This window comes from Eurypyga helias, unplaced genomic scaffold (assembly GCF_000690775.1).
Source record: "Eurypyga helias isolate BGI_N326 unplaced genomic scaffold, ASM69077v1 scaffold20388, whole genome shotgun sequence".
Lineage (NCBI taxonomy): Eukaryota > Metazoa > Chordata > Aves > Eurypygiformes > Eurypygidae > Eurypyga > Eurypyga helias.
The window spans coordinates 1-19,420 of record NW_010266555.1 but is presented as its reverse complement, the minus strand read 5'-3'; the positions used below and the strand labels follow the sequence as shown (position 1 = coordinate 19,420).

At 47.9% G+C, this 19,420-nt stretch overlaps 2 protein-coding genes across 2 annotated transcripts in view; one reads left to right on the top strand and one right to left on the bottom strand.

The window, feature by feature from the left end:
- Positions 1-19,344, bottom strand: part of LOC104513706 (cytoplasmic FMR1-interacting protein 2) — a gene marked incomplete at its 5' end in the record, with an annotated part of 32,866 nt that extends 13,522 nt beyond the window's left edge. The window contains 14 exons of the mRNA XM_010157152.1: positions 6,988-7,075; positions 7,591-7,790; positions 8,452-8,571; positions 8,924-9,032; positions 10,415-10,491; positions 11,043-11,139; positions 12,161-12,317; positions 12,852-13,005; positions 13,872-14,019; positions 14,293-14,459; positions 15,047-15,172; positions 15,807-15,926; positions 16,780-16,897; positions 19,237-19,344. Of these exons, the coding sequence (XP_010155454.1) occupies positions 6,988-7,075; positions 7,591-7,790; positions 8,452-8,571; positions 8,924-9,032; positions 10,415-10,491; positions 11,043-11,139; positions 12,161-12,317; positions 12,852-13,005; positions 13,872-14,019; positions 14,293-14,459; positions 15,047-15,172; positions 15,807-15,926; positions 16,780-16,897; positions 19,237-19,344 (1,789 nt within the window). The remainder of the gene's footprint in view (positions 1-6,987; positions 7,076-7,590; positions 7,791-8,451; positions 8,572-8,923; positions 9,033-10,414; positions 10,492-11,042; positions 11,140-12,160; positions 12,318-12,851; positions 13,006-13,871; positions 14,020-14,292; positions 14,460-15,046; positions 15,173-15,806; positions 15,927-16,779; positions 16,898-19,236) is intronic.
- Positions 5,500-6,168, top strand: FNDC9 (fibronectin type III domain containing 9). The gene has a single exon (XM_010157151.1). The coding sequence runs from the start codon at positions 5,509-5,511 to the stop codon at positions 6,166-6,168; it is 660 nt and encodes a 219-aa protein (XP_010155453.1). The 5' UTR covers positions 5,500-5,508.
- Positions 19,345-19,420: the final 76 nt, after the last annotated feature.

Genomic DNA, 19,420 nt, shown 5'->3' with positions numbered 1-19,420 from the left:
GCAGCTTATTGCCTACTGTAATTCCTAGGTACTCTTTGAAAGAGCTAGCAGAAGTAAGACACAGTTAGAAAGTCCCCTGCTTTCTATGAAATATAATTTCACCTCCCAGTCGTGGTAGGTGAGAAATAAAACCCTTTAACACTGTTATATACAGAAAGGCCACCTTGGAGGCTCTGTAGTTCATTCATTCACAACGAGCAGAAACTTTGTCTCCCATCAAAACTAAAAAAAGGGTCCTGAGTAAATATGGGCCAGAGTTTAAAAGTTATTTAGGCAGACAGAAGCCCACTTTCAAAGCTCCTTGGATGCTAACTCCTGCTAAGAGGATGGCGTTTGAGCACCCTGAGTAGGCTTCTATCTGCATCCTCAGATAACAAATTTTTTAAACATCTGCTTGGTAGAGCCTGGCCCAAAGCCATTAGATACACACACTGACATGTGAAAAACAGCAATAGTTTATGTTTTGGAAAGTGTGTCTGTTTAAACACCAGGTAACGCCCAGCCTGGAACATTTCCCAAATGGCTGACACCATCATCCACGAGGGAAGGCAGTAACCTGCCAGGGGCCCATCCCAACCAAGCTCCCACGCTGGCTTGTTCCTGTGGCTTTTGCAATGCATCATTCCAGCCCCAGGCATTCCCAGAAAGTGCCCTGCTGCAGGGGTGATCCAGGCAGTCCGAGACAGCTCCTCGCACCTTCCTCCCATGTCTTCCCATAGGCTCCTTGACCCTGTTATTTGCCCATGTCCAGACTAGGGCAGGAACTAAATGTCCACATTTCGGTGGACTCATGGACCCACACTCATTTCTGGAAGCCTCTTTGCTACTCCATGGCCAGGAGACAGGTCTCGTGTCTGCGCACATGCCATGGTCCCCTCAGATGGGCTACCACTGGTACCCAGTTGCGGAGCAACTGGTCAGATTTTCCCCATAACGGGGCATCCGTGTCCCTGTATGGGCAGCGAGTGATCAGCGCTGCCGCACAGCCGCCCACCTCACAGCTCTTCCCTTGCCTCTCAGTGGGATAATGGGTCTGGAGAGCAGCTTTCAAGCGGGCTTTTCCCTCAAGTGGGGGTCTCGGCAATAAGCTTGACTGGGAGAAGACACATTTTAGGACGTGCATTGGCTGCAGATGAGCAGGATGATTCATCCCCTCCTGTCTGCAAGATGATGTAGGTTCCTCGCGCTCTCCGCAGAGCCACACAGCGCATTAGCAGCAGGCTTGTGTCTAATAATAATACTCTGCCAGCAATTAAAAATATAACTCCATTTAAGGGTGAGATACACAGCTTGGGGTAAAGGCTGTAGGATGTAAGAAATTACACCAGTGATTATTTTAAGACAAAACAGCTGAAGGTACAAACTTGCTGCATGGCACAGCTTGCTCCCCAGCACTGAGCGAGCCCTTCCACCCCCTCAGCGAGCCAGAGCGAAGCCCCTGATATTGCTGCCTCTTGGGAGCAGCAGCTGCCAAAGACACTGCTGAGGTTTGCCCCACCTTTGGTTTGGGGCCAAACGGCCAGGTTTTGGGGCCGGGAGACTGGGATTTGCAGGCAGGCTGGGTTTTGCAGTGTGGAGCAGAGTTGGTGGTGTCCCAACCTGCACTCAGGTCTCTGGGACAGCCAACTGTACTTGGGAGCACGTGGGGAAGGACCCCGTGTTGCTTAGGAGCTCAGGAGGTTATTAGGGATGCTCTGGAGCAGATTCAGCAGCAAATGAAGCAAACCAAAACCCAGCTGTCATTCCCATGTCTTTGAGCTTGTGGATGGCCATCACCCAGACCCTGTGTGCCCTCAGGTGAGCTCAAACAGGAGAGTTTCATCTCATAAAGTAGATTGGAGAGATAATAGACAGATAATCCTGCCTGTGCCAGACCCCCCTTGGAAAAATGAAGAGCTAACAAAAGAGGAATATACTTAGAGACAAAAAAGGACTTGCACACAGCCCAAGACAAGTCCAGGCTCTTTGCCAACCTAACTTCAGTGTGATGGCTGAGATGATTTTTCACTCCTAGAGAGTGAAAAACAGTTCTGACCAAAATCGTCAGAGGAGGGTCTCCGACAAACAGCCTGAATATGGCCTGGTTTCTTCCCCTGCCAGAAACAGCCTTCACTCTCCCCATAAAGCTATAACCACGTGCAGCAGTATCAGCTGGTTGCCAAGACTTTCATGCAAAATAAAAAATCCCACATATTCCCTAGCTGGGATGGACAGGACATGTACAACGCAGCAGGCATGTTTACATACTGTATTGAGACCGTGTCTGTACACACTCTGTGTCTCATAATGCCTCACCTTATCAACCACCGCTTTTCAGGGACTGTAAACACTGTTATTTACAACAAGCCGATGGCTGCGGCAGGCTGGGTAGCACAGCCCACCTCGTCAGTTGGAGGGGATCAGCATCCCCCTGGCCAACACCTCCTTCAGCAACCACAGCACCTTGATGCCTTTGTGCAGACCGGCAGCAGAAAATAGAGCGGCTCCCTCGCATTCACACGCTGTAACTATTTTGACAAGTGCCATCAGCATGCACTGTCCTTTAGGTTACATTTGCCTGCACAATCGTTAAAAAAGTCAGGGGCAAATTCAACCAGGTAAAGAGAAACAGGGATTTCCAGCAAGACTGGCCTGATCCTAGGTCCAGCAGTGCCAAGGAAAACAGAATCACTCACGAAAATACATAAACAAAGCCCAATCTAAAGCATTTACAGAGCTAAAAAGTGGTTAACGAGCAGTAAGTATTGGATTGGCTGGTAATTTTGTAGCTTGACGGAGACTTGGCAACCTGCTGTGTTTGCAAGTGGCTGAATGACAGAAAATGGCTCAGTTTCTGCTGGCCACCGGAGCGTGTCAGCAGTTGGCATCCTAGGACTAGGAGTGAGGGGTCCCAGGCAGGGCCACAGCCGGGTCCACCTGCAGATATGGGCAGTATCAGTGCTGGAGTAGTCCTGGCACTGGCATCTTCTCATCCTGACAAATGAGAATTTCCAGTTCACCACCAGCATAAACTGGTGCAAGCTTGATTTTGGGAGCACGTAATACCAACACCAGTGGAAGGTTTGCTGTGGTTTCCTTTGAGCTAGCAGTATTGATCAAGGCATGCCAAAAGGTCAGCAGGACCTTTGCTGCCCTAATCCAGCTATTCCCATTTTCCTTGGTTTTCTCTCTTCCTGCTAACACATCTTATTTGCAGACAACTAAAATTTAATTTCAAAGCAACTGTGAACACTGATAAACTCAAGAACCCAACCACTGTAAGAAAGCAGTTGTCTCACGAAAATGTCATCACCTTGTGTAATCCACCTTTCCGAAGCACGGATTTGTATCCTCAGCTCTCTCCCTACAGGCAAGGATGTACTTTACTCACAGCATGAGCTCTCTATCCCCCCGCTCTTGTAAGCAGGATCAAGCCATGTAAATGGCAAGGAGCCACCTGCGTCCACTTTAATTTCCATCCCTGCCCTTAATTATTTTAATCTCTGCTCCCAGTTTTCAGCTTGCTGGCAGCTGCAGTTCACTCACAGAGACAGAATGGAATAGAGATCTTGGAAGACAAAACCAAAACATGCAGAACTGCAAAACGTCCGTCAAAAGCAAGGGTCACACATACTCCCCAGGCTTGTTATAGCCCCTCCTGATGCAGTGTGCATCATCTCATCACTGTTGATACTTTGAAGATCTTCAAAACGTTGCAAGCACCTTTCCAGGAATGACAAAGAATGAGTAATTCCAGACCCAGAACCAACATTTCTTATGGGAAAGTTCCTCTCGAACACATTTTGGCTTTGGAGAGCAGTGAGTCACTTGTTCAGAGCCTCTCCTTCCCAGGGCCAGTGCCACATCTGTCCCCTCCTGGCCACAGACTCTAGCTGCTCCCCTGAACGCCACTGGCACTGGCTTTGTCCCTCCCTCCTGCCCTCTCACCAGACTGACAGAGGACATCCCGAGTGGTCCAGAAGGCAGGGGCATTCTAAGAAGAGCCTGTTTTTAGCAGGAGGTCGAGGTCTTTGAAAACCCAGTTCCTACTCCCATCGCACAGTTCAGAAAACATTAAAAAAGCTAATGGACATTCAGGGATGAAAAATCACTGGCTTTGGCTTAAATCAGTAGTTAAAATGTGCAAGAAACCATAGACTTAAAGACAAAGTGCCGCTGAGTGCTGAACTATCAAATGTGCACTGCAGGCCAGGATGCTGGATTTCATACCATGTGCCAACGTGTCTCTAACCCCAGACCCTTGCTGAGGGGCTGCAGATAGGGGAAAAAAGAAAACCCAAACCAAACAGGCCAGCAAACAGAACAACCTGGCTTGTTTTTTTCCACCTTGGAGGCAGGTACTTCTCCCAGGCAGAAGGTTTTAGGGATAACATTCCCAAATCACTTGAAAACGCTTGCCCATCCTTTCTTAGTGGTTGCTATGGTGAGAGATGACGGAGCCCCAGATGGGTATAATACGAGGCAGCGGGAGGGGAAGGGATTTAGCAGAGGCAGGAGGGAGGCACGCGATAGGAAGAGGGGAAGGTGCTGGCCACGCTGCTCACCGACCTGCCTGGGAGGTAAGGGGCTGCCCGCGGCTCTGGGAGGGCTCAGCGATGGGTGCGCATGCTGTCCTGCTCTTCATGCAGGAATGGTTAAAACAGTTGTTAAGATGAGCTGATTCTTGAGTGAATTAAAGGGAAGTTAAAGTAAAAGAGAGAGGAAGAAGGAAAAAAAGAACCCTGTTCTATTGCATGCAGCTCTTCCTCAGAGCACTCGGCTGCTTGTGAGAGATAAGCCTGCAAGGAGGCTCAGAGAGCAATTTGGGGATCTGCAGAAGTGATTTGTGGCTGTTGCTAATCAGAAATTTGTTAGTGGCCAATGTCTTTTATCTGGGGGAGAGCTTTGTACTTATGCATATATTTGTATTTCCATAAAGGCATTGATTTTATATTTCACATTTAAGACCCTGATATTACAGTGTGAGATGCTGCAAGAACAGAAAGTTTATACTCTATTAAGCAACAAGTCAGGCACAGAAAATACAGCAACAACTTAAACCAGTGAATTAATCATTATGCAGCTTTTTCAATGGCATTTACGTGTAAAATAAAAATATCTATTGGTAACTTCACAAGGCAAGTTGGAGCTACTTTAATGATCAGTTTATGTTAATTACACTTGCAGCATCCTGTCTATTCCGTGGGAAACAAAAGAGCTAAAAAAGCTTCCTTTACAGAAAAAGTCAGAAAGAAGAGATTAAAAAAAAAAAAATCTAACTAGAGCATAAAATATGCCCTATGTCCCAGTTCTTTTTAGGCAAAGAAGCAGGGTGATGCAGTAGTCTGGGCACCAGTAGGATTCATCTTTTGTAATTTTAGCCATCTAAGACCTGGCATCTAATCTAAGCCAGGCAGGCATAGTCCTGGGTCCAGTCTGAAGGCCAGTAAAGCCAGTGGAAAGACTTGTTGCCTTTGTACGTGATTCGGAAAACTCAAGCCTCTCCCCGCATCTGGTTTTAGGGGCACAATGAACATCGAAGTGCACAACATCACTTACACCAGCGCCACCATCTCCTGGGCCATGAACAACCCCTGTCCAGAGAACTACTACCACGTCATGTACCGCCCCAACTGGAACAGCGTCTTCGCCGGCTACTTACGCCAAAACTTCCACCGCGAGGAGCGAGTTCCTCACCCCCTCAGCTCCCTTGTTCTCCACCAACTCACACCATCCACCATTTATATCCTCTGCATCACGTGCAAGAACTCTTACCCCTCCGGCAACCACTGCACCACCTTCCACACGCTAGAAAAAAACCCCCTGTTTTTTGGTGGCTCCAAGCATGAACCTACCACCTCCATATGGATGGTGAGCAGTCTGCTGCTCCTCTGCTTCGTTGCTCTCCTGGCCTACGGCTGCCTGCAGTTCTGGTCGGCACGGTGCCACCGGGCTGCGAGGCTGAAGCATCCTGACACCAGCCCCGACGAAGTGGGCGAAGGGAGCAGCTCGGAGGGGCCAGTGAGTGACAGACTGAGAGAGGAGCTTCTGGAAGTCCCGATGACCACCGTGCTAATGAGGAGCTCCAGTTTCATGAGGGAGAGTCCATATAGCTCCCCCCACTGCTTTTTTCCCTATAGAAACAGCGATGATAAAAGGGCCATCTTGCCACAGCACGGCCTCCAGTGAGAGCAAAGTAAAGGGAGACCCTGCTTAGAGGTGTCGTTCGGGCTGCTCTTTCCCAGCTCTTGCCAACAGGACAGTCTGTGTGTCCATGGGGACTGTTTGCCCCAGGGCAGAACATGAGGCAGGGCCATTGGACGCAGGGAGAAACATTTTTGTCAAGTGAAAAAGTATTCTCATTTGCAGAGGGTTTTTTAAAAAGAACCCATCAGCTCTCTGGGAACGGCCAGGCTTGGCCGACTGTAGTTCCGTTAGCTCATCGGCATCTGTGCTGTAGGTTCACTTCAGAGTCATCAATCAACGTGCACATGAAATAAACTCCACCCAAGTAGTCTCATGCTTGAGTGATCCTCGACCAGCATCGCACCCCTTGCAGCGCCTGCGTAAACAGTCACCCCAGCCTGACGAAAGAGCTTGCTGTCAGTATTTAGCAGTCTATATTGGCACACACGACTATTTTAGCAGTTCCCATTTTGAACTACAAATAGAACTCCTGACCTCTGGTACTTTCCTTGGGAAGGAGCACCGCTTTGAAGCCCCAATCTGCTCTGTGCATTTAGATGGATGTGACTTAATCTCAGTGCCAACACCAAGCAGACAGCAGCGTCGGCATCCCTTAACAGGCATGTTATGGAGAAAAATATGGGAAAGCAATAGCAAAACTACACAATCTGCTTCTTGCATGGCTTTTCTGTTTCACACAGCAACGTGACCCTGTACCTTTGCACCCACCATTCTGTGAATGAACTAGTTCTTGCATTTCTTTCTCCTAAATAAATACTTCCAACATCCACCCCTTCTGCCTGTTGTGACTCATTTACTGACCTTGGATCCGTAGAGGTAATACGGCTGAACATTGGCTGGTTTGTCCCGCTGGGGCTCCTGTGTGAAGGGGATGGCTGTCCTCACAAACCTGTGGTAGGCATGGGAGGCAGGGAGGAAAGCAGTCAGAGCCTAGTTAATTGTGCCGAGGGTGGATATGGCATGGTCTGGGGTGAACTGCAGTTGCAGACTAATTAGCAATTCATCACATGAGCTACATGAACTGGAATGCAAACTCCTGCCCCAATCCATTGGTGGTATAAACCACAACAGTTCAGCCTACCAACAGTGGGGTTTCTTCTCATTTGGGGCAGGCAAGAAACCCATATATGAGTAGCTACCACAGCTCTGCTGCTCAGTAAACCAACCTTCTAAACCAAACTAAGCTCAGTTACTCACCCTCACTGCCCAACTTCGTTGCTTGAATTTGTTACTAACATTTTTCAAGGCCAAGGGGAGCTGGTGGGCTTTAACTTCATTTTAACTCTAACTGTTGCATCCCATAGGGAATGAAAACCTCACATATGAATTTTAAGTGGCAGGTTTGACGTTCTGGAGAGAAAAGCAGGGTCTTCAGGTGCTCCCTGCCTTGCTTTTTCTCCTCACCTGTTGGTGGATCCATTGTAGCAGTAGTTGGGTAGAAAGTCAAAGTTGAGCTCCCAGAAGACGTGGAGGGTGATGCGCCCATAGGGCGCGGAGACGTTGTGGTTGGCCTCCCGAAACATGGCATCAAAGCTGTCCAAAGTCATGTGCTTGCACAGCAACCTGTGAGTCAGGCGATTTATTTCCAAGAGCCACTCCAGCTCCTGCAGCACATAAAGCAGCAGCAAATGCAACATATTACCAAGAAAACAATAGAAACAGCTGATTTAATTGCCAGGGGAATGATTTGATATCCACACCCCTACAGAACTTTGCAGGTGAGAATGCTAAAGGCATCAATTTAACCCAGTGGCCAAGGCCGATTGCACTTCTACTCAAGGGATCCAAGTCCATTATCTCCTAAACCTGCAGGAATTAAAATTAATTTGTTGCCCACTGAGCACTGACTGGCCTGAACATCACAATCCTTCAAAGGTGGAAACTGGTAATTTTACACTACTTGACTCTGATGTTCCTGTAACGTATCAAAGGCAGCAAATCCTGTACACACAGAGATGATTTTTCAGCCACCTTTATCCAATGGGGAATCAAAGCCAAAATTTCCTTCTCTCACATCACAGCACTCTCTTACATGAGCTCTGCAAAATCTAACTGTTGACTGTCACTTTATGATTTATGCAGACACTTAATGGTCCAATAATAATGCAATTAAAGCTGTGTAAACAGCAACAGTAGGATAAAGGAGCATGCATGGCTGGCTGAAACCTACTGCAGGTGGGCCTTGAAGCAGAAGACGGTTGACTGTGTACCCATAGCAGTGTATTATTCTCTCTATTTATGCTCTCAGTCAATAGCAGTTCTTACCACTATGGATGTCAGGTCCTCGCTCTCAAAGCGGCTAATGGCCTGGTCTAACGATTTGTACATCGCTGCTGAGATACGCTGGGTAATGAGCCTGTTCAGGTCAATTGATCTACCGAGCAACTGGGAGAAGAAGAGAAGATATTTGCATGTTATATACAGATGGAGAAAAGGTACTTCATTTTTTTTTCAATAGACACAAATTAAAAATAAATATCCAAGCCTGCTTAAGTGTGAAAGCAGTGATACAAACACCTTGGTTGAGTTTACCATTACTTAAGAGTGGAGCGAAATGTGGAAGGTAACTCATTTTCCCCTCGGGCACCATGCCCTGAGTGTGCTGTGTCAGAAAAAGGTCCAACCCTTCTCATTCCATCACCGTCTTTGACTGAGCCCAGCACTAGGATGCCAGCCACCAGCAAAAGTATAATAGGCCATGAGCTATAAGTACTGGAGTTTACTGCTTGCACTGTACCTGGACATGCCTCTGCTTGAGCAGGGTTTCATAGCGGTTGGATGGTGGGTATGGAATAATCACCCCATAATTCTTACATTCAGCCCGGAAACGTTTGTCCAGTAAAACACTGAAAAAGGGAAGCAGTGTCAAGAAAAAAGAAACATATACTATCCACTCCTGGATCTTCTCCAGAGTTGTTTTCATCCTTCTTTTCATCTTGTTCTGAATGCAAAGAAATTTCCACACACCAACAACTCTGCTTTCACTATTAAATTACAGAGCTAAATCTGGGGACTGGGCTAAATCTCGAAAGTCTGCGAGAACTGGGCTTGTTCAGCCTGGAGAAGAGGAGGCTCCGAGGAGACCTCATTGCAGCTTTCCAGTATCTGAAGGAGGCCTACAAGGGTACTGGGAGAGGACTTTTTACAAGAGCCTGTAGTGATAGGACAAGGGGTAATGGGTATAAATTGAAATCAGGGAGGTTTAGATTAGATGTCAGGAAGAAATTCTTCACAGAGAGGGTGGTGAGGCACTGGGACAGGTTGCCCAGAGATGTTGTGGATGCCCCATCCCTGGATGTCTTCAAGGCCAGGCTGGATGAGGCTTGGAGCAACCTGGTCTAGTGCAAGGTGTCCCTGCCCGTGGCAGGGGGGTTGGAACTAGATGATCTTTAAGGTCCCTTCCAACCCTAACTATTGTATGATTTTATGACTGCCATGCTGTTGTCCATCACTCTTAGTTTTTGTGACTAAAACATTCCAAAAGATAAAAGACTGTGCTGAAAGATATCACTAGTGCTGGGTGTTCACTCCTTGAAGGTCTGCTGTGAGAACATTTGGTTGGTGATGGTGATCGCTCTCCTGCTCTAAAGCCAAATGTGGTCTAGGGACAGAACTCCTTGCAGAGTTACACTGAAGACTTGGTTCACCTCTGAGGATATGGGAGGAGGACTTTCTGAATTAGAGTTCATCCATGTTCTTTAAATGGTTAGCAGGAAATGTCACAATGGGCCCATCTCTCCACAAGGGAGCAAGTGACTCTGCACAAGTCTTACATTCAGCTGGTCTGATGTGTGACCTAAGGTAAGGAGTACTCTTCTGGCCATTACAAGTCCTGCTGCTTTGCTAGGGTGAGGGCAAGTGCATGTTCCTGTTTCTTAGGGATGGGAGGCTTCCACTCCTTACCTGCCTGGTACACAAGCAAACGTCAAGCAAGGACATGTCTTCAATAGGCTCAGTATGCTTTACTGCTGCTGTCACAAATTGTACTCGGACAGCTACTCAGGGTGCCAATTACCATTTTTTCACTTTCAATCATGTCTCCTTACCACCATTAATTCATTTTCCCCACCTACACTGGTCTGACATGGACAGCCAGCTCTGTGGGACAGGGATGATCTATTTTGTTATGCCTGCTTGCAGCGGCTACTCCCTGAGGGAAACCTTTTAGTTAACAGCAATTTGGATGCAGCGATATCATCACTTATCATCAGCAGTCAGGTTCTCCTACCTGCCAGCCATTGCTTTATAATAGGCAAAGATCTGATCTGCCAGCTTGTACACAAATTGATCAAAGCACAAATTCACCTGGGGGAGAAAAAAACAAGACATCGTGAGGGTGGCACCAGCACAGAGCAGCTCCTTCCTATGCACACAAGATCAATACTACTCAACACAGAGCTCTGATTTAATTCAAACATGTATGTCACACTAGCTAAAAACCACACTGCTCACATACTAAAGGTAAGCAAAAAAACTGCAGTTACATTTCTCTCTTATAGTTCCTGCATGTTCTTACAGGTCCTGGTCCCCCATCATCCTCACAGGGATCTCCAGTTTCTCATTTTCCTCTGATGTCTCATAACCCTCTGCCCTTCAGACAGCCTCTTCCATGCCTCCAGTGTTTGTCAGCCCTTGGCTCCCACTGTTCCCCATGGGTACAGCTGAGCTGAAGCCCTTAAGCAGCAAAGCCTGTAAGCGCTGCAAATTTTGGTCTTCTGAAAACTTTTCAGTCTGATGGGGCATTTTTTTCAGGAGATGCCTGTAATGAATCCACTGAACTGCTGGGTGGGGCTGTCAAACAGGGCAATGTGATTCCAGTGTGCTCTTGCCATACAATAAAGATGAAGAGAACTTACCTCAGCTTCAATTTCATCATACAGGAACTGCTTTTTGAACTTGGTCAGGGCATAGTATGCGCTGTCATTATAGAGGTCCAAGGGGTACAGTACGTACCTGAGGGCAAGAAGACAGATTATGTCTTAAATTAACTTTGGAGCTTATTAGCATAAATGGCAGTCAGTGCATGTGCCCTGCTCGGTGCAAAAAACGTCTTTTCTCTGTTTTCACTCCTATCACCTCCACTCACTCCAGTTTCTCAAATACTCCCCCTTGCTCCTTGTGTCCTGCTGGAAGCAGCTAGAACATACCTGGATTTGAGCTGTCACTTGCTGCTTCTCTGCCCTTAAGAAAGCTTTCATCCTGCCCTCACTCCACAGAGTGCCCTGACAATGGCCATAAAATGGAAAACACAAGTTTTCCTAATGAGGAAGATATTACGAATGTAATTACACTTGCAATACTCTTTTCAGTGTTGCCCAGTGACAGGATAAGGGGCAACAGGCACAAACTAGAGCACAGGAAGTTCCACCTGTGCTTGAGGAAAAGCTTCTTTGCTTTGAGGGTGAGAGATCACTGGAACAGGCTGCCCAGAGAGGTTGTGGAGTCTCCTTCTCTGGAGACACTCAAAACCTTCCTGGACGCGTTCCTGTGCAATCTGCTCTAGATGAACCTGCCTTGGCAGGGGGGTTGGACTAGATCTCCAGAGGTCCCTTCCAACCCTGACCATTCTGTGATTCTGATCCTGTGATAACAGCAATTCCTGTCATCATTTATCACATATAATACAAAAGTAGTGTTTAAGGTGCCTTAGCTAGGGTGCACATCCCTTTGGTTGCACCTGCTGTCTGACTTCTTCATGCAGATGACGGTACCACCAAGCCGTGACCACATCCGAATAGAGCAACTGCCAATGGCTGGTTTATGATGCGTAAGGAAGTGCCAGAGCCAGGAAGCTGCCTGTGTGCTGCTGCTAACGACGTATGCATACAGCACACATTCATGTGACAGCAACTCACACAACATCTGTCTTCCCTCCCACGTCAAAAAGACTGTTCATCACCAGCCTACCCTACTCCACAACAAAATCCCAAGCCCCAGAGCATGCACAGTCCCAACACAGCCCATCGTCTCTTACTCCATCATGGAGGGTTCTTTGGTTTCCAGAATATGGTCCGTGAGGATCCAGGGCATGGACATTTCAATGGGGAACTGGATGCGGCGGCCCATGGTCAGCTCCAGGAAGAACTCCCGAAACCAGAGCTGGGACAGGTCGCAGCACTGTTGTAGCGCTTCTGAAACACAGAGGAGACCCCCCAGCAGAAGGGCACCCACGTTACCCCCACAGGGACAACAGCGAGGGAAGGGCACAAGAGGCAGGTGTTGCAGCCTCATATTGGACTGGTTTTGGGTGCAGAACATTTTTCTGGGATGCCTCTGGTTTTAAACCCAGACATGTCTGTGCTGTCCGAGCACTCTGTAATGGAAGAAACACAAAGGGACTGTTCCTTTTGCTCTAGAGCACCAGGGAGAACATTTCAATGGCTCAGAGTTATTCTGCAAGATTGTTTCTGTGTCCAGTGGCTCAGGAGTTTGTCCAGGATAGAAAGAAAACTCCAGTCCTAGAAACTGAACTCCCACTTTTGCTATTGCTGACTCATTCCTGTTCACATAATGATTTCTACCCAGAAACATGCCTGTAGCAGGCAGAAGTAGAACATTTGGGAAAAACCAAGGAAGATCATCTGCATGAGGAGCAAAGATGATCTACTTCAGCCTGCCTGAGCATGGAAGAGTTGGATTCAAGCCTCCCCCTGCCATAACCTCACCACTGATGTTGAGAAGGTGGGTGAAGAAGAAGGACTGCTTGTGGAACTCCTCAATGGCCAAGACTATCGGCCCATCCAAGCTGCTCCTCAGAGTCTTCTTTGAGCCACTCTTGTCTGCTATGAGGGACTCCAGCATGGTCCGCACCATGTAAAGCTTTGGAGGAAAAGTTAACACGCAGTTACCACTCCTCAGTGAGACACCACCCCGTACAGCCACGGTGTCCTGCAGCAAAAAATAGCACTTCTCCCACATGGCTACTACTCTCTGTACCCATAAGCCACCATCATTCTGAGCTAGAGATAATTAATTACACCTCCAAAAGGGAGGCTTTGGGAGATATGCAACAAAGCATATGTGGAGCCCTCAACTCAGCTGTGGAGCTCTCAATATCAGAAGGATATTGACCAGTTGGAGTGAGTCCAGAGGAGGCCACGAAGATGCTCAGAGGGCTGGAGCACCTCTGCTATGACGAAAGGCTGCAAGAATTGGGCTTGTTCAGCCTGGAGAAGAGAAGGCTCCGAGGAGACCTCATTGCAGCTTTCCAGTACCTGAAGGGGCTACAAGGAAGCTGGGGGGGACTTTTTACAAGGGTTTGTAGTGGCAGGACAAGGGGTAACGGGTTTAAATTGAAAGTGGGGAGGTTTAGATTAGGTATCAGGAAGAAGTTCTTCCCGCAGAGGGTGGGGAGGCACTGGGACAGGTTGCCCAGAGAAGCTGTGGATGCCCCATCCCTGGAAGTGTTCAAGGCCAGGCTGGATGAGGCATTGAGCAACCTGGTCTAGTGGAAGGGGTCCCTGCCCATGGCAGGGGGGGTGGAACTAGATGATCTTTAAGGTCCCTTCCAACCCCAACCATTCTATGATTCTATGAACGCAGGCACCAAAGCAACATTTAACACACAACAGTATGAAGACTTTGTGGAACAGACCACAGAAATAGCTGCTAATCCACAGGACGGGAGACTCCTACAGGGCTGTAAGGCCATTAACTCCCTACACAGGAGATGGAGGTATACATACCTGTGTACTTGATGGTCCTACTGCTCGCCGTGGGACTTTGATATCAAATCCACCTTTAGGATCCTTCTCGCCTCTCAGGCAAGGATCATTTGGAGGCTCTCGACCTCCCTCCCAGTCACAGATTGTCTTCCGAATTGCCTGAAGGACACTGGAGTGGGTGAGAGAGGAAGGTAGTGCTCAAGTTTGATTCTACTTCAAGATGAATGTATTCACTGCTGTGCACGTATGGGAGAAGTATCTGAGGTGGGGATATACGGTGTTGTTATTGAGGGAGTCATGCCCAAAAGTCACCTTGGAGAGAGGTGATGTTGGCTGGTTGTATGCCACGAGGTTTATGCAGGGCCACATGCTTACGCAGCACAGATGTGTTACACAAATAAATACACGGGCTTTGCATCACATTCAGGAAGGACAGACTGACCTGATCAGAACGTTCTTCTTCTTCCTGACTGCCTGCCTCAGTGGCTCGCGCAGGGTCACCTGGGCAAAGTCCTGCAGGGCTGCATAGATGGTGTTGCGGATGGCTTGATTAAAGACACTCTCCATCCGGCCCATCAGCACCTGCAGACCTTTGATCATGGCAATTACCTGAAGCAAAATGTAAAACCAGACATATTTGCTATTTTTTCATTGTCTGAAGAGGTCCATAAATCCAACATTAAGAGAATTTGGGACTAAATTAATTCTACCCAAGTAACTTAGGTTCAGTAATTAGGTGGCTAATTTTTTTTTGGTGTTAGCTGCTTTACAGATCACAACAAGCTGAGGAGAGCATTAACACCACCAGCTTCTTGCAAATGGCCCCTGTCCCTTGGGAGGCTCTGTTTCCACTCCTGATGACTTGGTTTCTTCAACAACACAATACCAGGAAACTGTATGTGCTGCACACGTGGGTACAGCTGGGTGGCTTGCACAGACCTGCATCTGCACCATGCGCAGTCTTCCTTGTACAAGAGTACCATGACAATTCCCAGGAGGGAGTGAGCCACATGAATTAAGGCAATATTCAGACAACCTTGGCCTGGGTAAAGCAAGATGAAGGTGTGAGGGCCTCCCACAGCCAGGCTCTGAGGACTATTCCCCTGTCCACAGAAAGCCAGACGGAGAGCTGACAGGTCCTGGGAACCAGGAAACCAGCCCTGGGTGGCTCTTACTCTTGTGCAGTTGGCACCTACCTCGACGAAGGCAAATTTCTCCTCACTGGTGTAGTTGTACCGGGTGGCTCTCTCATACTCTTCTGCTGTTCCTGGGCAATCCTTGTTGCAGAACTTATCTGTGGGATGAACCAGCTTCCAAGAATACTGCAAGATGGAAGGGGTGGGCATTGCAACAAGTAAGAAGCCTGGCTGGAAAGACTGAAGAGGGCCCTATGCTAGGAAAACATTCCCTACATATTACTACAGTTGTTTGACATTCCTTGTGGAGCAGAATTCGTGCTTCTTCCTGGCTTTATTATCACCATACTGAATACTGGTTTTGTTTACATGGGAGGGTGCTGGTCATATTGGGCTTTTGACATCCATGGACTTGTGTTGAGATGTGGTTGAAATTTTCCAAATTAAGAATATCCATCATCATCTGAATTACAGTTTTAGTTGCTCAAGACCCAGACTCATCCCAACCAGCTTTCAGTACTTAACTGAGGTGGTTCAGGTTAGAAGAGTCACCCACTCCCCCTCTAGCATCAGTGAAGACGCCCCAGCACCTGCAAAGGGCAGTTCAGGTCCAGGGTGAGACGATCAAGCTCTCTTTCTCCATTTGGTACAGAGGGTGTTCAGGGTCATTAGCTGCCTGATCTTACCATGTTTGTTAATGGCCTAAAGTCAGGTGTTATGAAAGCAAGCTCACCTTTCCAGTCTGTTACATGCCATGTTAAAACATTCACCGGGGAAGAGGAGGACGTTACACCCCTGCCACTTCCACGGATGCACTCACCACTTCCATGACGTGGGCACTCCACTTGGACAGCAGCTGCAGTCCCCGTAAAGCGAGATCAAAGAGCTCCCTGTATTCTTCATCTGATTTCTGGCTGTCCAGTCCTGAGCCAGTGACCACCTGGAAAAGATCACAGCACGTCAGGGCTATACTCAGGAACTTGCTGCAGAGGCTTCGCTGAGCCAAACAGCAGCCATAGAACTCTCTCTCAAATCCCAGCTGAAATGAATTCCCCGTGACTTTACAATCAAGCTAAAACTGCACAGTGCATACACTGTCCCTCAGGAAAAGGGGTTTAACTTGGCAAGGCTCTTTTTACCCAGGCAGTCAGTTTATTTCCTACAAAAAAAGGAGTCTGACCTGTCACCTCAGGGCAAATAACTGCCTGTTTTCATTCCACTTTCCCAATCCTTATGATGGTATAATACTACTGAAATCCTTTACTGATTTAAAGTTCAAACAAGCCCTTACGAATGCCAAAAAGGGCTGAGAATGCTAACAATTCATTAAGCTAACACAGATAAATGAGGATCACGCACTTGCAAGAAACAGTCACAGTGGCATCAGAGAGGATGCTGACACTTGGTAATGAAAAGAGCGGAGATCCCCTCATGAAATTCCCTGGAAGCCCTGACCAACAGCTCTGTGTAACAGCAGAGACACATTTGCAAGCCACGGGTGTTCGGCCACCCAGCTGGTAATGAACATTCAGTTGCAAATTTTCTCCTGCTTCTTATTTTAACAAAGCTGTGGCCAAAGGGCAGAAGCTGTTGCAGTAGGTCTTCTGGTGCACATGATTTTGCACCTGCAAAAAGGCCTTTTGTAACTTGTTTTTTTATTGCTAGATCGAGAAGTGGTTTGTTCCACCTGTGTCCTTCCTCTCCCCTGGCAGACCACACTCCTGCCACACTTGTCCTTGCCCAGCCTGGTCAGTCTAACGAGCCTGGTTACAGCAACTACCTGCTAAGCTTACCTCGCTGTTGCTGTAGCGAGCGAGCTCTGAGATGAAGCGAATGTGATCGTCTCGGATCTGGACCATCTGCTCACAGATGTTGTACTGGGGGCTTATGCTGCTCTGAGTGCAAGTCCACCTGGTAGAAAAGCAAAGGTTTCAAGGACAGGACATGAGGCTCCTCGCAGACGCCCCCAGGGACAAAGCCTTGCGCTCAACTGCCCTCTTCCCTCTTCACTTCAACATGCTCAAGACATGCCACCTTCAGGGCAAATGTCAGCCTGCGCCATCTCTCCCATGTCCCCTGTGTGTGAGGTCTTCCAGAGGTGGTCTCACACAGCATGATGGGGACACTTGTCTCACCTTTCAGCCTGAATGTCTCTGCTCCATCCACCCTGAAGGCTGCTCTCCATGCTGGGCTCACCTACCCCATGGGCAGAGATGGTGATTTCCCAGGCCACCACTGGAGAAGCCTTCAGGGCAGGATGAACTGCACAGATCGGGCATTGTTTACAGCCCCTCTGCTAAACCTAAGGCTAATCATCCCCTTAGAGGTCATCCCTCCAGGTCTGAAACAGTCATGCTGCCTTCTCCTGCAAAGCCAGGCCACCACTGGAGAAGCCTTCAGGGCAGGATGAACTGCACAGATCGGGCATTGTTTACAGAAAGAAAAGAGAAAGTCTTTCTTCGCCCTGCAAAGAAAGACTCTGCAAAGGGCGAGCAAGGGAATATCCTTCCCACTCCATTTTTGGTTCTGGCTCACGCTACCAGCTCAGTGAGCAACCCTGAGTGTAAGTGATGAGCAAAATGTGACTAAATGAACTAGATTTTCATTTACATTGAGCCACATACTGTGTGACAGTGTAATGATATCCTATAAGAAGGCAGCATGCTCCTTCCAAAAGCAGAGTCATTAAGAAATGGTGCGAATCAGGTCTATTTAATTTAACATCTCCTTTTTCCCCATTCTGTATTAGTCAGACATAGAACCAGAACGGCTCCACCAAAATGTGCTGTGCAAGTGAGTGCGTGTCAGTGAGACTCATGTCTTAATCTGTCATCACAAGGTAACAGTTCAGATCTTGCACTTTTTTCCCCCTAAATAACTGCCCATTTTGGAATAGATAACCATCTTCTCCAATTTAGACTGGTCGTACAAAAGGAAGGGGAGAAATGTGCCTCTGACATGGACACAGACATGAAGACATATTTCTACAGTTAACTGCAGGCACCTGTTGCCAATATTTGTGGTGGGCCGTGTCATCCCTTGTGAAATCCATCCTCCCAAAGTCCCATCACTCGACTCTTACCCGTCTCAATGTCCTGTGCTCCCCACCGGACAATCGGCAGGCTAGCAGGAACGGCCAGGGCTGCCCCAGCCCTCCCGGCCACACACAGCCTAGTCCACAGTGCAGAAACAAAGCGCCATGCAGGAAAAACACCAATTAATTCCACTTTCACGGTGACAAGGAAGGAAAAAAAGTGACAAAACCAATATTAGTAAGAAATGGGGATTATGAGGAACCACCTTGGCAGAGTTAGTGTTGGGAGTCCCATGCAATTTGCTGGGAAAGCAAGTGAATGAGGAAGAAACGGTTAGTAAGATACGGCACACAGACCTGGTGACACAGATTTCAAGACAGACATTAAAATTGTGCACAGGTAAACAGCCCACGAGCTACCTTGGTTTTGAGAGGAGAAAATGAAAGCAGCTGACACATGTTGTTGAAATGTGCTTTCTGAATAATTTGGGGTAAAAAATTGTAAATTTTTAGATCATTTTTCCCTTTTGAATTTTCAGAAATATTTTTAAAATGTACATTTGGTAGAATTTTAATATTTTTCCATTTTTTCCATTTTAATTGAAACCTTTTGATGAGGAAACATTGCCACATTGTTTTTAAATTTCTCCTAAAAAATGAATCGTCACTTTTCGACTGGCCTTCAGGAGGGAGGGCAGGGAAGGGCTATTCCCAGGTGAGCCACATGGCAGGGAGAAAAGCCAGACCCTCCGGGGTGGAAGGGGATGAGCAAAGAGAAGCGGAGAGATGAGACTGCAGGTTAGTTAGGTTTTTTTATACAGCTTGGCTAGGCTGCTTCTCGCAGACTTCCACGCGATACAGTCCCACGGGTGAAAGGTCACTGGTTGATGACAGCTGGGCTGCCGTCACAGACACAGCTCAGATGGGCTTTGCTTTACCTGTGGTTGCAAACGCCGTTACGAGGGTATCCAGACCTAACACTGATCCTTCTAGCAATAACTGAGCATGATGCAAAGCTACAAAGACACGTGGGGCCTCGCCTGTGCCTGGTGAGGCCCGAAACGCCTGCAAATTCACCTGATGGGAACAGCAAACTGCCCGGGAACCCAGGCTGGGGCACAGTGCTTTACACTCCCGAGCACTGCCGTAAAGACTCCAATTTTGCCTTTCTCCCACAGTACTCATTCATTTCCAGTGCATCTGCCCCCCAGCTCACCCCTCATTCCCGCTGCCCCTCTCGACGAAACCTGCCTGAGCTAGAGGAGACGCCCTGGCTACGGCGAAGAGGTCCACTGCTGTGTTCATGCTCTGGAGGATTTTGTCCCTGGGATGAAAAATGTGGATTAAAATCTCTCCAGAGCAGGGACACGCTGCTCGCACTCACACACCTCCCAAGCACT

Excerpts from the sequence above, each read along its gene's own strand:
- FNDC9 (XM_010157151.1), top strand. The coding sequence starts at position 5,509 with ATGAACATCGAAGTGCACAACATCACTTACACCAGCGCCACCATCTCC.